At 39.9% G+C, this 21,052-nt stretch overlaps 1 protein-coding gene across 1 annotated transcript; it reads right to left on the bottom strand.

Moving 5' to 3' along the window:
- Window positions 1-90: 90 nt before the first annotated feature.
- LOC134645471 (F-BAR and double SH3 domains protein 1-like) lies at window positions 91-20,832 on the bottom strand. The gene is made up of 21 exons (XM_063498916.1): window positions 20,762-20,832; window positions 19,652-19,749; window positions 19,521-19,566; window positions 17,660-17,733; window positions 16,094-16,238; window positions 15,575-15,711; window positions 15,099-15,162; window positions 14,149-14,277; window positions 13,739-13,861; window positions 12,776-12,871; window positions 11,426-11,542; window positions 11,206-11,310; window positions 9,765-9,920; window positions 8,883-9,008; window positions 7,383-7,466; window positions 7,169-7,313; window positions 6,803-6,903; window positions 6,366-6,482; window positions 6,130-6,289; window positions 5,998-6,053; window positions 91-4,146 (listed from the first exon to the last, which is right to left on the bottom strand). The coding sequence occupies exons 1-21, from the start codon at window positions 20,780-20,782 to the stop codon at window positions 4,096-4,098; spliced, it is 2,151 nt and encodes a 716-aa protein (XP_063354986.1). The 5' UTR covers window positions 20,783-20,832; the 3' UTR covers window positions 91-4,095.
- Between the last annotated feature and the right edge of the window lie 220 nt (window positions 20,833-21,052).

Below are 21,052 nucleotides of genomic sequence, written 5' to 3'. Positions count from 1 at the left end.
CTGCAACTTGTAAAATTTTTACGTCATATAAAATAAAAGTAAATAGTCTGGAGCTCTCTATTGATGCATGCACTCTGTTTGCAATATTTGATTGTACAGTTGATCGTAGCTGTGAAACTTGAAACATGGTTATATGAAGAAATGCCATGTGTCAGAGTAAAACCAGGGTGATATTATTCATTCTTTCTTTATTTATAACTTTACTTTTATGTCTATATATTGTCTAATTTAATGAATATTAATAGTAACAAGGTCATTATATGCTTCAACTACAGACTCTTATATATTCCAGAGGCCAGAAGGAGATTTATTGTCTGCTTTTAGTTGTTTAGAAATTTAGTTCCATTTTTGTGTAACGACACTTTAGTCACTAAAATAACTGATGAGGCTGAGCACTGATAACCAAAGTTTTAATTTGGTTAAAGCTGCTATAGCTATCAGACTACATTATCATATAATTGATCTTTTAATGTATAGAACCTCCCTCACTTCTTCTGATGAAGAAAAGCCTAAAACATTATCATAAAGCAGGGAGAAAAGGTGGACAACAACAGGATGTGAAATGTTAATATACAGCTTTCCGTACTACTGACAGAAACCACAATATTAGTGTTTTGGCCATCTTTGAACAAGAGAATGGAGCACAAAGTTATATACTTGTTTAGCAAGCTACAATATAAGCTATAGACAAATTTGATCTCACTTAGCTCTCAATGATGTAGCCTTAAAATGAGGCTAATCTGTATTTATTCAGCTTTGTACTTTCTTGTGTGCTTCGAGCCCTGGGGACTCACTTACGGCTGTGTTAAAACAGAAAGTTTAAGAGACACAGTTCAGAGTTCAGCATTATTTCCTGTCCTTGTGAGAAACAAACCCGGATGTCCCTGGTCTAGTGTCCCAGTTTTCGTTTTTTCCCATGTGTTCGCTTTTCATTCCATCCTCTGACTGGCTTGCTTCCTTGTGCAGTGTTATGCATGACTATAAATGAATGAACACATAGCATCTTCATGCGTTAGCGTGTATTTCCATTATTCTCCAGCAAACTTTTCTAGCAGCATTAACATGTCTGTACTTTTCAACATGATATGTTCACACGGCTGTTTGTTTTACACAGCTGGATATGTGTATATGAAAGACACAAGATTTTTTTTTCACTTATGCACTATAATTAAACACCCATAACAGTTAACTCGGCATTACATGCATATATATTATATACTCTTTGAAAACATAAAAATAACTATATGAACTGCCTATGATTTGCCTTAACAGAGCAGGTGTCTGTAGCTTATTTTCTCTTCAATTCAATTCAATTTTATTTATATAGCGCCAAATCACATCAACAGTTGCCTCAAGGCACTTTATATTGTAAGGTAGACCCTGCAATAATACATACAGAGAAAAACCCATATGATGGCATATGACCCCCTATGAGCAAGCACTTTGGCGACAGTGGGAAGGAAAAACTCCCTTTTAACAGGAAGAAACCTCCAGCAGAACCAGGCTCAGGAGGGGCGGGGCCATCTGCTGTAACCGGTTGGGGTGAGAGAAGGAAGACAGAATTAAGTCATGCTGTGGAAGAGAGACAGAGATTAATAAAAAGTATAGTTCAGTGCAGATGATTCACTAATGTTCTATTTTATTTTTTATTTTTACAGTTGAGGACTTGAAGTGAAAACTTGACATTCTTAATTACCGCTAACATATCAAAATTTCCACTTAGACTAAGTACAATTAAAAATAAAGCTCAAATACAGTATAGTGACTGGATTATAAAAAAAAATATGGAGCCCATGATTTAAGACCTATTCTTTTTGTGGTGATGATAACAATATGATTCCATCTAAAGCTGGATTTTCATTCACATAATTGTATTCGGTCAAAATGAAGTCGATGATTTAAACACTGATACTATAAGTTCCTGGTTAACCATGATTAGATCAGTCTGTCTGTTTTCTACAGGTTAATGAATTCAACTTAAAATCATGAGTCAAGGTTACTGGATTGCAGCATTGCATCAGTTATTCAGAAACATTTGTTGCTAAGATATCTCATTCCTAGCTTCGATTGCAATGAATTTCACAGATTTCTTTTCTTTAAATATAAAAGTTGACCTCATGGAGAGTGCTGTGTTTTTATGCAGAGGTCAGATTATGTATTGACTGATCGAAGTTAAAACCAGAATAAAGGCAGGTCTATACTTCACATATCACCTGTACTGTCCGCATGTGAGGAACTGATGTTACACTGACAAACAACCGTGATATTTGTTAGTAGAGAAAAGTATGTAAAGTCACGTGACTCGTCATCTGGTTTTCACTTTAGTTGCATTTTTTTCTTCTGCTTCAGGCTGACAAGATAAAACCAGTTCTTGGAATTTGTGTGGTTCATTGAGATAAGAACTGGTGCTGCTACTTAAGCGCCACTGAAAGCTGCAAAACCTGGAATAAATAAGCAAGCAAACAAAAATAACTACTATAATTAGCTTGATCAAATCCTGGAGTGTGAGTGTTTGAGAGATGTTTCTTGTGATGAGCTTGGAATATTTGTAAAATATTATACAAACACTAAAGAAAATGTAAATAAGCAGATGGATTATAATATATTCTGATGCAATAAAAAACAAAACAAAACTCTGGTCTGTGCTTCTGAAAGCTCTGAGTGTGACTTTTTTCCTTGTTAGATAATGCCACAAGAGCCCAGTGATTCAGGTGGTAATGACTTACATAAATAACCAAACAAACTCCAAATTTAATAACTTAATTTATTCCACAACAATGACTTACAGTACAAAAACAATTATATAGAAGAGGATATTTCAAAAATCCAAAAGCAAATTGTTGAATTATGACACTAGCCTTGCTATTATAATATAATAATATAAGGGTAAACAAGTAGATCATATGTTAGCCTTCGACATGCTAACTAGCTTAACTGTTGCCGTTTAGAATAGCATGTATGCTAGCTAATGTTAGACTTCATGAAAATAAAACAAATACCTAATGTTACATCTGAACTGTGTTTGTTAGTGATTGCTACACTAAAACTTAAGAGGTCCAAGTTTAACACATGATTGTGTAGTCATGTGGGAAGGAAGGGTTGCATTTTGGAAGGGTTGCATAGCTGCAGAGCCACCTTTAGCAACAACAACTTTCTGTATTTCTTTATGAATCACAGTATTGTGCAGGAGTTTTAGCCCGCTCTTCTTTACAGTGTTGCTTCGATTAGTTGGGGTTTGTGCACATTCAACTTTAATATTTAACATACTTACTGGGGTCTGAAGAGTGTAAGATGCAAAGTCTGAACTTGGAGTGAGTTTGCTGGGGAGAAAGTACCAGCGTTACACACACCTCCATGCTCCAGACCAGCAAACTGCCAAAACCTCTTCATGTTAATCAAGTACATTTGATTATAAACAGTTGGCTGTCATGTAACTTGTTAATTCCTATTAAAAAAGTAGTGATATATAAGCTTTCACAGAAGTGTATGGAGTGCTGTGAAAACTTTCTTTTTCACACGACTGCAATCAATTAAGTTTGTTTTTACAATGCCGCTTTAAAAAGATACTTTTTGTAAAAGTTTCATGTCAAGTATTACATTCTTTACATATAAATGACTTTGTAATGCTTCTTTGCTCTTCTAGCTGCCCAAACAAGGTGGGGACGTATACTGTAATCCTGACTGTTGATCTAGCTCTAGCTTTAGTAATACTCATATAGAAATGTCTCATTTTGGATTCAGGACAGACTCGCTGGACTGTCTTGTGGTTCAAAGTCGTATTGCATGTGCAATTTCTTATTTTTACAAGTTGTATTAATAAAATTGGCATTTTGATATTCCTTGTAACAGTGCTTTGGCAGTCTTTAAAAGGTCAAGTACTAAAAAACAATGCTCTGGATCTAAGCTGCCATGTTTTCTTGATAACCTGTTGTTCCTGCAAAAGCGACGATTAACAGAGCGGTGATACACACACAGATTGCAACTACTGTACTTGTGTGATGCCTCACATGACCAAGAAAACCACCTGACGATACATAAATGGCACAAATCAGCAATGTTTTGGCTGTAACAAGACAGCTATGACTCCAGTCTATCTCAAGCCTGAGATGAAGTCTTCTGTGTTGGAGGTGGAGGAGGTGCTCGACACTGAAACAATACAGAGAGGAAATAAACGTGGGTTTTAATAAGCACTGATTTGTGTTAGCTCAAAGATATTCAAATCTTCTGTCAGTTAGTCCCTTTAGGAGCCGACACAGCAGATCATCTGTCTCCATGTCACCCTGTACCGAGCATTCTCTTCTGTCACACCAGCCCTCTGTGTGTCCTCCTTTACTACATCTATGAATCCTCTCTGCATGTGTCCAAACCATCTCAGCCTTTCCTCACTAACTTTGTCTCCAAAATTATCAACCTGATCTGTCCCTCTCATCACAAGCATCACATCTACGGTGCTGTTTCTCTGCATGAAGCCTTACTGCTGCTCACTGATCGCCACCTCTCTACCTTCAACAGCTAGCTGCACATCATCCTTGTTGAAATCAGTACCAGAACACTTCTTCTCCATTCCTCAGGCATCCTTTCCAGGACTTCATAGCTGCCCTCACTTCCTCCTTACTAATCCACTACACTTCCTTTACTAACCACCCATGCTCTCATTTCCTACATTCATGAACTCCTCAAAGTACTCCTTCCCTGTCTTGAACACATTTTCTTCAGGTCCTTTTATTTAGGGGTGGGTTTTGATTATGGATTTATCGACTAAAATCGATTCTGGCTTGGATAACGTGATATCGGCACGGACACGGTCGGGGCTGAAAGCCGACAGCTCGCTGATTCTGATGTTTCGGCGGGTCCGTGCTTTGTGTTTACGTCCTTTTTGCGCTGATTCTGAAGCTGCAGGTTTTCTCTCTCTCCAGCTAAAATTCACTGAACCAGCAGCAAAAGAAGATCCAAACTACGCTTCACGTAAACATCGTCATGAACTCCCTCTGACTTTTGCTGTTTTGCTTCCACCACGATAAAATCACACTTCATGCACAGGTCTCTCTCTCTTTCTCTCTCTCTCTCTCTGTACTTCAAGAACAGTTTCCCGTCTAAAAATCTGTTTTCTGCATTATTCGCTTGCTTGTTACGTCTACCGTTGTTTACAGCGCTGTCGGCCGCTGTTTTTTCCCTTTTACTTACTTCCAAAAAGAAAACCTAATTTCTGCTGTTCAATAGGCTACTGAACAAATTTAAACTTTTTAAAATTATGCAAAATTGCAAAACTCTCAGCTGTGTCTCTAATAAAACCTCTGTAACTTTCCTCTGCTTCACTTCAGCAGCATCAGGTCATGTTCATATGTTGATTAATGGTTTTCTTTCGTTTTTGATCTACTGCAGAATATTTTTATAAAATTCTAAGCCAGGAAAATCACCTTCACGTTTTTCTGTGTTTTATCCTCAGCTACTTTGACACAAAGGCATCTGCTGTGATGCTCACACCTTTGATAAAGTCTCGCAAATGTCAGCTTTCTTTTTATAGATATAAAAATATGGAAATGTACTGATGCATGATCTGAATTATAATATTTCTGACTGTCTGAGGCAAAATTTCCCCGATTCAAATTGAATCGTGGATGGAATCGATTCGGGACCTTATGAATCGGAATCGAATCGATTCTAGAAATCAGTGACGATACCCAGCCCTACTTTTATTCTTGCTTAGTGTCCAGTCTTATATACAGTTCACTTTAAGCCTTTTCTTTGCCACCTCTCTCTGCTGTACATGAACTTCTATCTTATCTTTCTTCATCTCCATGATTATTATTATAATCCCTATAATTAAAGTCCCTGCTCTCACCTCCAAACTTTTGCATTTTCTTTGTCTCTTCCTGCCTCTTAAAATGCCCTGTCTGGGCTTGTGTTTCCATCCTCTTCAAATATTCAGAAAAATATGTGCTCAGTTTTGAGGTAGGCTTTTATTTTCTTAAAGATACGTGTAGGTGTTGCACCTACTGGTCTCAGTGGAGTGCTGGAGTGGTCAGGAGAGCTGTGGCTGCTGGTTCCAGCCTCTGGTGGTGCAATAGACACAGAGTGAAACACCTCAAATGACGCATTTTAAATAGAAAACAGAGAAATAGACTCTACCCAGTCTGTTGCCTGCCAGCTTTGATCCCTCCATTAGAGCAGCCTGCTGTTTGTCCTCCATACTGCTTGGAGAAGCAGCACTCAGTTCTGAATTACAGCTAGGAGCTGAGGGTGTGGGGATGGGAGGGGAGAAAAGGGGCATGGTTGGGGTTGGAAGAGGCTGGAGAGGAAAATAAACATCAGAAAAACTGATTTTTGAATTTCAGAAGATTCTGATTACCAGGATGTAGTCTCACCTCCATCTCCTCTTTTTCTCCCTCATCCTCCTCTTCATTGTGAACGAGCTCTACCATCAGCGATGGGAAGACGCCGACGTGTCCGTTCAGCTCTCCCTCCCAAAAACCATCATCAACCTGTAAAAAGACTCACTTAGATTTGCAGTCTTCATCCTGCGTGACTGAAGTGTGAGGTAAAAGCTGGTGGTTGTTAGGGTTTCCCTCCCTTCCTGTGTAGCTTTGAAAGAGCTAAATTGTTATGAGGTGTTTTTTACTGTAACTCGCTAAATAAGCCACACCCTCTATCCATTCATGTAGAGCACTCATGTTTGTAGGGACAAAAAAACAAACATTCTTAAAAAAAGTATTGCTGTTGGTGCATGATGGGCTCTACTTTGTTTTCTACAAATCCAGGAGTGTGAGCACTCCAACGTCCAACAGCAGCGTAGAACACACACCTCTCCACGTGGACGGCGTATCAGGTGTATTAGCGCCCCCTCCTGGAAGGAAAGCTCCTCTGCGCTCTGAGCCTGGTAGGCGTACAGAGCCCTGGCTACACCTGAGACACATCAGAGCACATGGTATAAACTCATATTATGGAAATTGGAAAAAAATACATCTTAGATTCATCTTCTTAATTTATCTTAGTTTTTCAGTTATTTCTTATGACTTTCAGTGACTGAATGAAAATAGACTTGATCCAAGTTTTAGGAAGGATTTGTAGGGCCTGGGTCAATATTTCCCCTCTGAGGTAGCACTTATTGTATACAAATTGCACAGTAAGTAACGTAACGTCAAGTGCAAGTGTAAACATGGCCACAGACCTCTACTCCCTGGCGTCTCTTTAGTCACAGTGGATGAGGTGGAGCTGAATGAGCTGTCCAGCGGAGTGCTGTCCTCTGCTGGCAGACACAGGAGCTGCACATACCGCTCAGGAACGTAGCCCACCTGACCACACGAGTTACACACCTGCACAGAGAACATCAGAGTAACCTTTCCAGTAAAGTACATTATACTGTATCACATCAGTATTGTTACCTTCAGCCAGTCCTCCATATCTCCATCCTCGATTACTTGAAGCTCCTCCCCTTCCATGATTGACAGCTCATCTGATTGGCTAGCCTAAAAGAGATAATTTTCCATTATTTAACTGTAAGCCTGTTAATGCAGGTTATCAAATAGCTGCATGAATGCAAAATAATATTATTACTCTATAGTAACATTATAGTGATACAAACCTAAAAAATATAACACAGACCTGCTTATTTTATAAACCTGCAAGTCGTTTTAAATGGTCTTATGCACATCTAAAAAACATCAGTTCAGTGCTATATGCAAAGACTGGTCCAGCTTTGAACAGCAGGACCCCAGAGACCTTCACTCAGTCTGTCCTTTTCTACATCAAGTGCTGTGTAGAGAATATGACATCCGTGTTTTTGCTAACCGAAAACTTTGGATGATGAGTGAAGTACAGGCTCTGATCAGAACTCGGGACAGTTTTCTGTGAAGCGCTCCTCCAACCTAAGGAGGGGTGCAAGCAGCATCCCAGGGGATGTAGTTAAAGCCTGCACGGACCAAATGGCAGAGATCCTCACTGGGCTGTTCAACCTCTTCCTGACTAATGTCACTATTCCCACCGGTCTGAAGGGCTCCACCATCATTCCCATCCCTAACCGATCTACCCACCAATGCCATCGTCAAGTATGCCAATGACACCACTGTGGTTGGGCTCATCTCTGATGGAGATGTGACAGCGTAACGGGCAGAGGTGGAGAGCTTGTCCCACTGGTTTTCAGAAAATAACCTGAAGCTGAACGGCCTTCAGGAGGCACAGGCAGGTCCACCCTCCTCTCATTATAAATGGAGAATGGGTGGAATCTGTCTCCACCTTCAGGTTTCTGGACACCCACATCTCAGCTGATCTCATCTGGATCCACAACACCAACACCCTGGTAAAGAAGGCCCTGCAGCGGCTGGACTTCCTCCATGTCCTAAAGAAGAATAACCTGGACCAGAACCTGCTGCTGTCCATCTACCGCTCCTCAGTGGAGAGCGTCCTCTCCTACTGCCTGGGTGATTCGTACCCAGGGGCCACTACTGAGAACAGGAAGGCTGCGCAGAGGGTAATCAGCACCGCCCAAAAAATCATTGGCTGCCCTCTATGACCCATGGAGGCCATCACCAGATCCTCCTGACTTAAACTCCTTTTTTGTTCATTTCACATCTCCAACATCTGGGTCCTCATTATGACCAAACTGTAACATTTCATAGAAGTCTGCTGATATTCTAAGGGTTCAAGGATGCTTTGCGGTAGCGGATGAAGGACCTTCTTGCTATGATGCAACAGTGCTATGCACTGCACCACTACGGCACCAACAACAGCCTTGAGCATCTTGTAAACACCTTAACAGCTCTGCTTCAGACTTTGTACAGATCATTTAGACTCAATGATTAATTGAATTTGCTAAAAAAAAGTTTTAAAAAGTGTGTGTGTGTGTGTGTGGGGGGGGGGGGGGTGCTGCTGCTGATGATCACTACCTGATAGCTGTAAATAACTCTGCAGGCTGCAGGGTAAACACACACTCCAGATGCTGACACTGGATCTGTGAAGATCTCTCCATTATCATCGTAGTCCTCAAAGTCAGTCAGCTCAAACTCATCCTCCTGCAAAACAAAGTATTTAAGGGTGTCGTCTCCACTCTGATCCCAAAATTATTTTTAGAGCATCTGCAAGACACGCTGAGTGATAAAACAAGCGTCATCCAACAAGCATACACTGAAGTTAATTCTGTATCTGGAATAGTCTTTAGCCTGTTTGTTCACCTGTGTGTAACATCTGTTGTGTCTCTGTATGTGTGCAATTATGTTGTGGAGTCATACTTGTGTGCTTTTGTTGTAGACAAAAAGCGACTTCCTGTGTTGTGTTAGAGGCTGACGGCTGATTTTAAGGTCAGGGCAAAGTTTAAGTTAAAGAGAACATATTTTGCTTTTCCTTACTTTCTGTCACATGTATAATGTTTCAGTGATGGATGCTTATATTAAAGTTATACAGTCTAATGAAGTTTCAAATAATGAGGTCAGGATGATATCCCTATGTTCTTCATCTCACATACACCTCTGGTTGGTCTGCAGGTCTGCAGGTGATGGTCAGGGGCAAAGGCAAAGATTCTTGGGTAAAGAAAAGGGTATGGCTAAAAAGTCATATAAACGGTAAAACTTAAGGTGTAACACAGAACTGATTGACAATTTATACCATGTACTTTAAAAAACACTCAAAAGAATTGGGGTCATTTTTGACCCCAGAGGACAAAAGGAGTATTGCAATCGGGAGGACGTTACGAGTGATAGAGGCCTCTAAAGATGACATGCAAGCCACCATGTGATGAAAACGCAGCTCAATCTGTGTGTTTGTTTGCATACTGAAAAGTCTTCAGTAGACTTCCTCTGTTCGCTGAGATGTCGCTCTCTCTCCAACTCCTCTTCCACCTGTTTCATGGCAGCGTGAAGCCATTGTTCTGTTCCTGGTGTGCTCTCTGACAGCAGGGCCAGGCGAGCCTCGGCCTTCGCCCTGTTCAGCTGAAAAACCAGGAAACGTAGTTAGACACACACAGACATGTGACTCTGAACCCCGAGTCACATGGATTCTGTGTAACTCGCAAATTTTCCTGAGCTTTGGTTTGGTCATAAGCTGAAAGCAAACTGATTTTGTGTGCCTCAGTAAAACTATCATGATCAAAAATCTAAATCCTTCTGAGACAAATTCGATTACACAGACATGACATCTTTCATATTTCAGCTATTATAATGTAGATTTCCAGATGCCGTTATTATATATTGCCAAACTCATTGCTCCCTAATATAACCCACCATCTGTGTTATTCACTTCACCTCTCTGTGCTCGTGAAGTTATGCCTGATTGGTATGAGCGTACCACATTATCCATCACACATCGTGGAAGCAGCCACTGCTGTCTATTGGTGATGTCACTGCTGTGATGTCACAGGGATAAACTCTCTGCTCAGATTCAGCTAATGATATAAAACTGATCAAAACTGATACAGCACCAACTTTTATTTCACCAGTGCAACAGGTTTTTGTCCTTTGGAGCGTTTTTAATCTGACGATTGATAGTGTTGATACTTCGTGGTATCAACACTAGTGCAACACTAATTATCAGGTTATCAGTGTTTACGTAATGCACCCTTAAAATTTAAGGATGCAGTTAGAAATAAAAGAATGAGCTTCTATGGTCATGTTTGTGCTTTGGTGTGTGTTTTTGGCCCTTTTGGCCGTGTCTGGTGGTCATTCAGCCATGCTTCAGTACACCCAGGAAGAGTTGCTTATCACTGAGAGTCCACAGTATTTTGATGCTGATGGACAGTTTCTAGCAGTCCAGGGCAGCATGCCTGAAAGTTCATCAGAAGTTGCCAGAGCACTGGAAGCCAAGGACCAGATGCTGTCAACTACCCCAGAACAATTTCTTGTGAGGGAACAAGACTTCAAAAAAGCCAAAGGATCAGCAGTATGGAAAATTGTCCTGGTAGTAGCCATCCTGCTGGTGTCTATAGTGGTATTGCTGAGCACGGCCTACTACCTGTGTGTCTGAAGAGGAGGCAGGATCTACTATCAGGCTTAGAAGGAGGGTTATGCTTAAAAAAAGGAAATGTTTTGTAGTAACTCCCACAAAAAAAAAAGTGAACCACATTTGGTTCACTATTCAACACTGTCCGGTGGTCAATTTCTATGTCAGTGGACCAGAAAGTTGGGAGCAGAATGACGTAGAAACAGAAAACTTACTGACTATACTGGTGAATGTTGGATCTTTAACTTATAGGCTGGAAACACTTTCAAAAACAAGTACCTTGGCTTTCCTGACGCTTTCCTGTACCTCTGCTATCTTCTGCTCCACACTGAGCGCCGTCTCCCCGGATAGGAGCTTCAGTCGGCTCTCTAACATCTGTAGAGCCTGATAAAACAAAGCAGATCTTAAAGTTAAAGTAATGCAAAAATATACATTATCCAGGAAACCAGAAAGGAGCCACTGCATCACAGTGGTCACAGTTCTTCCTCTAGTTTCTCACCCTCTCTCCGTGGGCAATGATCTTGTGGTCTTTAGCCACCTTGGTAGTCCATTTCTTAGCCTCCTTCACCAGGCAGCCCTCTTCTTCTGAACCACAAACTTCCTGCAGAACTGACACCTATGAAGAGGAGTACCAGTGACCACAATGTGAATTTACACAGAATTTACACAGTCAAACATGCCCCACCTCCACCCTGATTGGAGGATAACTGCACTGCCAACGCTCATGGACATTATACTTTATTTATAAACCGTATTTCTATTTATTCTTTAATGCAACTAACATTCCTACCTCTTTAAACTGTATTTATTATAACCATATTTATTATAGAAGCAAGCTTTTCTGTTGCAAGTCCTGTCTCTCTTGCTTGTTTATCGCCCGGTTAAACAACAGCAGCACGTTTAAGCTTGATCAGCTGTTGTTAGAACTGATTTAATATTAATTTCTAGTATCAGCTGATGTTTGCTGGAGCCACAGCTGTAAAGCTGCTGGTCATGATGTCGGTTTGGATATGTGGTGAGAGGGAAACATGAAGATGAAACCAGGAGATGTCCTTACTGAATCATCAGAGCTGAACAGGTGATGGAGAAACAGGTTTACCTTTTAGGTGACATGAATGAGTTGAAGGGAAGTTATGAACTGTTTCTGAGAGACAAATAACACCAGGATCCTTTTCTAAGTAGCTGACAGCTGGTAACTGTGCAGGGGCGGGTCTAGCAAAGTTTTGCCAGGGGGGCAGGTAGGGCATTGACAGAGAAAGGGGGGCACAAAGAAATACTTTTCTTTCTTATTCTCATTTAAAATATCTAGTTTTTTAATATTATCTGAATCTTACAACCAAAGTTTTTATCTGACGTAAAATGCATAGAAATCATACATATACCAACAAGACTGTACATCACTGTCACAACAGTGTTTGTTTTCATTCAAAGGCTTTATGGCTTTGACCTGGTGGGCCGGTCTCTAGTCAAAATGCCCGGGCCGATTTTTTGTCCCCGTCCAGCCCTGATGTGTATGTATATATATATGTAAGCGTGTATGTGGAAATATGTGTATGTATGTATGTATATATACATATATGTATGTATGTGCATGTATATATGTATGGGTGTATCCGTATGTTTGCAGGTGTATGTATAACTTGTACATATCTTTATTGTGTAAATCTATTCTATTCTAGTCTATTCTACATTTTTTTTTGCCAAGTCAAACATTTTCTCTCATTGTATTAAACTGAGGCAAACATGCAAAATATCTAAAATATGGAGCTCATCACCAAATCTCTACTACAATTTGTGGACTGTCACCGTGACACTTGGACTATCGTCAGTATGTCTTCCTTAGACACACCTTGTCACGTAGAGCAGGCTGGAAGGTAAATTCAGGGGTTTTGCTGAAAGATACCGATTCTTGGAGAAACTGCTGAACATTTCTCTCTCTGGTCACCTGCAACACAAAAACTAATTAAACAAAAGCAGTTTACACCATCCTCAAAGAAACAAATAACTCTCATTAACAGCATCGCTGCAAATTCTGCTGAATTTTCACAAATGCTAGAAAAGGCCTTTCAGCATGAACAAAAATACAATGTTCTCACTTCTACCGACTTTGGATGAACACCTGAAAGTCAAATGTACTCAAAATGTCCAGGGAATAACTGGCAAGAGAGTACAGTCTAAGGGGAACATCTCGAGATTTATTCAGTTTCTCCCGGTCTAGAGTTTACTATCTGCAGTGACAGATTTGATTTGGTTACAAACAACATCTACACAAAGTCCACACACGAAACTGTTTATGCCATTTCTATACATCTACATGTAAATGATGCTTCTCACGTTATGTGTGCTGGATGGTGAACTTATTTGTACAAGCAGCTGGATGTTCAAAACGTATTGTTTCTAAATGTGGTTATCACGGTTTCCTCATAGCGAGGAGGGTCTTACTATGAATCTGTCACAATGCATTATTTATACAGGCTAATCAGATTATAGTTTATTTTACTAAGTTCTTATTCATTCTCATTATTCACTTACAAAAATAAAACTATAAATCCTCACACAAGGTAACAACTTCATAAGAACTCTATTTTAAGAATACATGTTTAACATGACGATCCAACACTGTCACAATTTACAACATAGACAAATGTGAAATGGGACTAATCACAGACTGAACCAATCATTTGCAGTCTGATGCCCTGTGATGACCAATGACCATAGGTAGTTAGCTGCACACTGTCAATATACATTCAGTATATAAAATATACAAAGCATCTCATCTCTCTTTTGTATAGTTCATATATACAATACCAACCTTTGCAACACTGTCCCACACGCCGCTGTACTGTTTGTGTGTATGAAGACAGCAGTCCATCTCAGTCCCACACAGCTGGGTGAAATGGCATCTCAAATCCTCATAAATATCACCATCCATTTGCTGAGGAGGTCAGACACTAAAGGTCAGTTTTTAAACATTTTCTACTGAGTCCCTACTGAAGACTAATCACCTATGTTATGTGTGTTCTCATTAAATACAGTACAGGCAGCAGGCTAAACGCTACATGGCAAAACAGTCATTCAAACACTTGTGGTGACACTAGTTCCTTAAAAAAAGTAGCAATGAAGCTTTTTGTGAAAGGACATTTTGATCCATTCCATCTGTAAAAACGTGAATATCCAGGAAATTAATGTACCACACTGACTTTGTTAGTGTATGTGGATTACCTCCATAATAAATGGTAAGTCGTTTGTGTAGTAGTGCTGCCGATGGGCTCTGACTGCTGCTAATGTCAGCAGATACTCATTACGAACTTCAGTCAAGCGGTCATCACACTCTTTGAGTCTGGCAGTGAGCTGCAAACATGTAAGTGAGCACAAACACAATGTCACACAAACAGGCAACATTTATACAGGTCTATAATTCAGCAGTGTGTGCTGTGTAATAACCTTTTCATTCCACTTCCCAAAAACACAGCCTGCAATCCCAGGGGGTCAACCACCACCTTGCTCAGGACCCCAGTGCCTGTCCCTGTGGGGGATGGCCCACAAGGTGGTGGAACCAAACTGACGGCCAAGCCTGACACCTTCTTGTTGAAGTGCTGTAGCTCATTTGGGGTTTTGTTTTAATCTCTTATTGTGGCCCCGCCCCTGGGACCACTTTGCTTTGGGAGACCCTACCAATGACCTCAAAAGGAGTCTCGGAAAAATAGGAGTCATCTGATTATGATGCCTCCTGGGATCATTCTTTAGGGTGTTTTTTTGTTGTTGTTTATATCCTAATGCAGAGGTGGCAAAAGTGCAGACATTGTGTACTTAAGGTGAAATACAGATAATAAGTGTTAAAAAATACTCCGGCAAAAGTTGGACTACTGATTCTTTTCTGTACTCAAGTAACAAGTGAAAAAGTACAGACTCAGATTAAGATAGTAAAAAACAGCTCTTTGAAGGAGCTGCTTTTGTGTAAAGGTAACTGAACCTTGTGCTATATTAATGTAATAATAAATGGATGGATAGAGTGATAATACAATTTTGGTTTGCATTAAAGGCAAGGGAACCTAGAGAGATTATCCTGGGACAACTCTTTTTCAAAGTCATAGTCACAGGGGAGAAACCACATTACACCAGGACACAGTTCAGCATAGAAATAAGATTTCAGCAGCTCATTTCATCCATACCTTAGTGGTCGTTTTATGGAGTCCTGTTTTGAAGTGAAAAATTCCATGTTCGCTTTTTCTAGCTCTGGAAGAGAAAGTGAAATCGTATTTATGTCATTCAAGACAAGAGAAAACTACAGCACTTAACATATTGCTTCATATTTATTTTAATGCTCTATATACATGTAGTGGTTAAAATATAAGTTGTAGGAAACTTTCATTCTGCAAGCTGAGCTCTTATTGGCTGAACTCCCATCGGCAGTAGTATCTAACTTTTTTACTGTTTTATTAAAGAAGTTGTGACAATAATATTAGTAATAGTTTAAGAGTACAAGTGTAGAATAAAATATATAGAAGTGACAAACATTGTTCCAAAATGTATTTAATACAACCTTAAAAATCTTACTTTTAGTTACTTTTAAAATATTTTAAAACAAAATGAAATGCTGGTCAAAAGTCTTAGCAGAAGATTCAAACCTCCGTATTGAAACACTGACCTGGCCTGTGCATCTGCAGTTTTCTCACGTGCAATACTGGCAATGTGACTGAAGTCGTGGTAGCACTTCTTGACCCTTTGTAGTTCCCGTAGAGCATCCACCACTTCAGCCTGCACCCTCTGCAGCCGTTCCAGGCCCTAACACACATATGCACACAACCCAAAGACATCAGATTCCACTTGCATAAATTTCATAGACTTAAGCTAAATTAAACTGAATTCTATTTATATAGTGCCAAATCACAACAACAGCTGAATTGAGGCACTTTATATTGTAAGGTAAAGACCCTAGAGTAATTGAGAGAAAGCCCATCAATTAAACAGCCCCGTTTAAACAAGCGCTTTGACAATACTGGGAAGGAAAACCCTTTAAACAGGAAAACGCCTCCTTCAGAACCAGGATCAGGGAGAGGCAGCCATCTGCCACAACCATTTGGGGATGAGGGGAGGAAGGCAGGAAAAAAATGTTTCATTATTTGAGTGTTGTTTAGAAATGTTTAATCTGTGTGTACTGTCTCACTCTCTTAGCCCGGACATCCTTTGCATTGCGGAGACTTTTGGAGACTTGCCCACTGAGTCGACGGTATTCTTCTGCAGCGAAAAGTCTCGATGCCGCAGTCTGAGCTGTAGCATCGACCACAGATCGCCACACGCTAAACACACTCCTGAAAGCACACAAACTGCATTCATATCACCACCACCAGACACTTTCCACAATGTCAGATACTGTTAACACACACAGGGTGGCCTTTTGTAGTAATGCTTTGTCTCACCAATCACTGCATTATTAGACACAGAGAGATAGAGAGATTAAAGTGCAATACCCATTCATTCACACACTGTTGTGTGCTTTAATCTTAAAGCATTTTATACTCCTCACATCCACAGATCACCAGTTAATTAACCATGCATGTCTGTTTTGGGAGAAGGCCAAAGTACCCAGAGGAGACCCACACCAAAGGGTTTGCAAACCTTATTACAGACACATGGATAGATAAAGTTGAGTATCATCTGCACATCAGTGAAAATGTATGCTATCTCTTCTAATGTTACTGCCTAAGCGAAGCATGTATAATGTAAACAGAACCGATCCTTGCACAGAACCCTGTGGAACCTCACTGTGTTAAGACGACTCTCTATTTACATCAACAAATTAGAGTCTCTTAGACAGATATGATTCAAAACATTGCAGCTAAAGCGTGCTCTAATCGCTGTAAAAAAACACTGAGATGAGTCCACTGTCAGAGGCCACAAGAACATCATTTGTAGCCTTTAAAGCTGTTTCTGTGCTGTGATGCACTCTGAAACCTGATGTACATTAAAAGAGATCATATTTAAGATTGAAGCATTAATTAATAGTAGGACTTGGGAATGAGGGAATAGGGTCTAAAAGACATTGGAAGTAATTACTGAAGTTAACTCCGATCAGCTGCAGTCAACATATATTTCAATAGTATTGAAAGTAGTCGAAGAGAAACCTTCAATCAATAATGAATAGCAATAATGAATCACTAATCAATAGTAAGGCGGTCTAGCTTTATGGAGGGCTGTTTTATAAAGCAACAAACTCTTTTTTTCAGGCTAAATGATGCTCTTCTAAATTAGTCATAAGCCATTTATTATCTGCTATAAGGTGCATGTTTGAGAGGTTTATTCTAGAGAGAGCCAAGTTACTTCAACATAAGCATCAGGGCATTGCTGATCTAAAAGTATTTTATTTCCTTTGGTAATAACTTTTGTTCACATATTAATAATATTACATATAATATTATTCTGCTTTATGTACATTAAGTAATCGAATGCAGTTCCTCAAATGGGCAACAAGTCAAATGTGATATATATATATCAAGGGATTACGACAACAAAATATTTCCACATAACCACTGCTGTCCAATTACTGTTTTTTCACAAACTACAAAAAGGTATAAGTTCTCGCAGAATCATCCGTTTTTCTTAACATGTCTGTTTTGCTGATGTAACTTCCAAACAGCAAAAAGAGCCAATCGAGTGTTTGGTTTTTCAAAGTAAAATCAAAAATCAATAACAGCTGTTAAGAAGATTACATGCTGTAAAGTCGTGTAGTTACCCAGAAGTGATCACATCTGTATTTCCTCTCTGCCAGTCTCTCTTTTGGTACTGGACAGCTAACCTTTGAAGAGCCTGAAAAAACACAAGAGCCCAATCAAAAAAGTACATCCTCTATAACATACAAAGTAACTTTCCTTACACAGGGATCACTACTGTAGCAAAATGTAATAAAATGTGTCAATTGAGTTTTTTGTTTTGGTAACTTGTTAAATGGACTGGCACTTATATAGTACTCCTCCTAAGAGCCTCCTTCACACATACAGTCACACAGCCTTTCAACACTATCATACACACACTCACAGCCCAATGGATACATCAGGGGAATTACAGGCTCAGTATCTTACACAGGGACACTTCAGCCCGTGGACTGAAGTAGCTGTGATCAAACCACCGAGTATTATTACATGACCCACTGGACCCTCTGGAGATGGAGCTTACCTTCTTACATTAGGGTTTTTGTAGCAAGACAAACATAAACTAAACTAAGGAGCTGGTACTCCTAATTTTGCTGTTGTAGCCCCCTGAGATTTGCTACATATTCCCTTTGGCTCGTTCCACCGGGCAGCTCAGTTTGCTTTTTACAGCTATAAATGTTGTAATATGATCAATAGTTGTCAGTGTTAACGATTTAATAGTATTTCAGCAAGGGTAGGAGAATGCTACTTTGTTGTCCTCTAACAAAGCCAGGCACACATGCATGCATGCATGCATGCATGCATACAGACACACATCCACTCACATACTTGTCAGATGTTTTTGTACACATGCGTGAAACATTCTACACCACGGTGTGAAAACACATAAAGCTCTGAGCTGAAACCAAGGAGATTTGTAACATTAAGTGAGAGAAACGGTGACTTTGTCCTCAGCAGAGACACTCCACAGCAAACCTACTTCTGTGGTTTGTACCTGACTGAGACTAGATTAGAAGTCAACCTTCATGCTCAGAGGTAACAGTTAACCTTTGCACCACCGTGCTGCTGAAAAAAGGCAGACTGCTGAACATAGACCGTCACTTTTCCAGCATGGTGTCAAAAAATCCTCTCCATTTAGGTACAAGGCCATACATGGGGTAAAAGATGCACGTCTGAGCCTTTCAGACTCTGTGACAAAATATGTTGGCTTGCTAGCATTAATGTAAACACTGCAGGCACCTTAATTTTAAACTGCAGCTCAAAACTGCAGAGGCAAAATCTTCTGAAACTTCTGTAACATCCTTTGAAACTGTGCCTAGCATGCAGCTAAAATGCAACCTAACCCTATCCCTGCACCAAAGTGGTTTGCTGACTACCTGATGTGCAGCAGTAGCAAAGGAATAACACTTTTCGGCCTAGGTAAACTACCTCACACAACTACCTCTTTGCCAACACCGTGGCATCAAAAGCCAGAACAGCAGCAACAAATGTAGCACCTTTATACCTTCACTTCAACACCTTCAGCCCGAGGTAGAAACCATTGTGTCTTTTTCTCACCCCACTTGAAAAACAACAGGGTTAACCAAATAACCCCTTCCACCCATACTAGTGTTAGTTACTCTCACCAGGTAGGTTTAAAATGTCATTAATTTACATTTTATATTTATTTCCAGGATATCAAATGTCCTAAAAATATTATTATTTTATTACTTTTAGGACTAATCAATGAAAAACAGTAGGACAAAAGCCTAATAAAATTGTGCGAGGACACACACACATACACAAACCGTGTATGTGTGCAGAAGTCACACAAGTCAAAACCCAATCCAGCACTCAGGTACTAATGTGGGGTCTCAAATCAATATATTTTGAGCATTTCCAGTAAACAATGAAACGTGTCAGTAACAGCAGGAGACAGGACTAGAATAGATCATGTTTACTCACCTGACCATATTCTTTCTCTATAGCAGCGCGATGCTTACTGAAGGACCTTTGGGAGCAAACAGAAAACAACACATGACACATAGGACATGTGTAACGTAACACCTGCTTATGAGATAGACAGTGTGTCATACCTGATCTCCTCCAGCAGTTCAGTGTCCTGATGCTGTTTGGTCTGCAGCTTGCTGAGCTGCTCTGAGAACACCACCTTCATCTGCTGGCTCTCCTTTACCTGTACACACACGGGGCAGCTGTGCAGTAAGTCTCATTGATAAAAGATGATATCGGTCGGCTTAATTTCACCGGAAGTTTTTCAGATTATAACTTCATTGCTGACTATGGTGGTTCTCACTAATGGACACCCAGTAATGTTTGGCCTGACTTGGAACTGGGAGAGGTTCATAAAAAAAAAAAACCTCCTTGACTAAAGCCTAATGACTAAAACAACATTCACTAGTCTATATTACTTGCTGGTTTATGCCACGTTATGCTGTGACAACAAAAAGTGCACAACAACATTTTATAGATTCTTAAAATTATATCTAATATAGTATATACAATAATTACAATTACAATAATTTTACATAATATAGTTATTGTGACCTAAAATGACAGCCAGGTGCAGGGTACAAGGTTATTTTATAGGTCAAACAATGCTAACCTGTGACACAAATACAGCAGTCTCACGGTATGATTTAGATAATTAAACCTTATTAAACAGTGTTATGTCATTTTCTGTTGTTGGTATCACTGTAGTGTATCATTCTATTGCTGTATAAGAGGAAAAACCCTCACAGAAAAGTACAGAACCTTCTAGCTGAAGATAACAAATATTGGAAAGCTTCATTTACATTTCCAATTACTGGAAGTAGTCCCAAATATTAGCTTTGAGCAGGTCATGCACATTACTGCCTATTAACACGTTTAGAAGCTAGCTTATTCATCAGTCGAGCATTCAGCTTAGTTAGACGCTGATGTGATGTTAATACTTGTATTGAGAGCCAACACCTCACCTGGTACAAACCCAGTAACATCCCAGTTTGTTTCATTTCTTTAGCTTTTGAGTTGCAGGGAAAACAAAAGCTGACAAAACAGTCAATGAGGCCTAACATGACATGTAATACACACAGTAAATGATGTCATAAAAGAATTATTTTCAGAAAAAGTGAACACCAACCCCGAGGAGTCAGTGTAGTCCAGTGTTAATATTTTACTCATTTACATCAGATTCTTGGTATCCTTACCTTTCTCGGTGGTGGCTGCATGTTTGGATGTAGATGGCAGCTGTTCTCTCCGTTATGGCGTTAGTTTGTTGCACTTCTTGTGCACTGTTACTTCCTTTATAGTTTCACTAATGCACATGTGCAACTCTCTCTCTCCCTCTCCCCCTCTCTCGCGCGCTCTCCAGCGCGCTCTCTCTCAGATTGCTGTTTGGCTTGAAATCCTTTAGAGGGCAGCAGAGTAACACTGGTTTGAAGAGTCCATGTTATTACTAATAATTCTTCTGTATCACCAAAGGAAAGCTGTTGAAAAAT

The sequence above is a fragment of the Pelmatolapia mariae genome, linkage group LG2 (assembly GCF_036321145.2).
Source record: "Pelmatolapia mariae isolate MD_Pm_ZW linkage group LG2, Pm_UMD_F_2, whole genome shotgun sequence".
Lineage (NCBI taxonomy): Eukaryota > Metazoa > Chordata > Actinopteri > Cichliformes > Cichlidae > Pelmatolapia > Pelmatolapia mariae.
The sequence above is the reverse complement of the archived record's forward strand: the minus strand, read 5'-3'. Positions and strand labels throughout refer to the sequence as shown.

Bases quoted from the DNA above. Each gene is read 5' to 3' on its own strand.
- LOC134645471 (XM_063498916.1), bottom strand. From the start codon at position 20,782: ATGCAGCCACCACCGAGAAAG. The intron at 9,921-11,205 runs GTACTTGTTTTT...CTGGTTTTTCAG, and splicing joins AAAGCGTCAGGAAAGCCAAG to CTGAACAGGGCGAAGGCCGA. The intron at 7,314-7,382 runs GTAACAATACTG...TTCTCTGTGCAG, and splicing joins ATATGGAGGACTGGCTGAAG to GTGTGTAACTCGTGTGGTCA.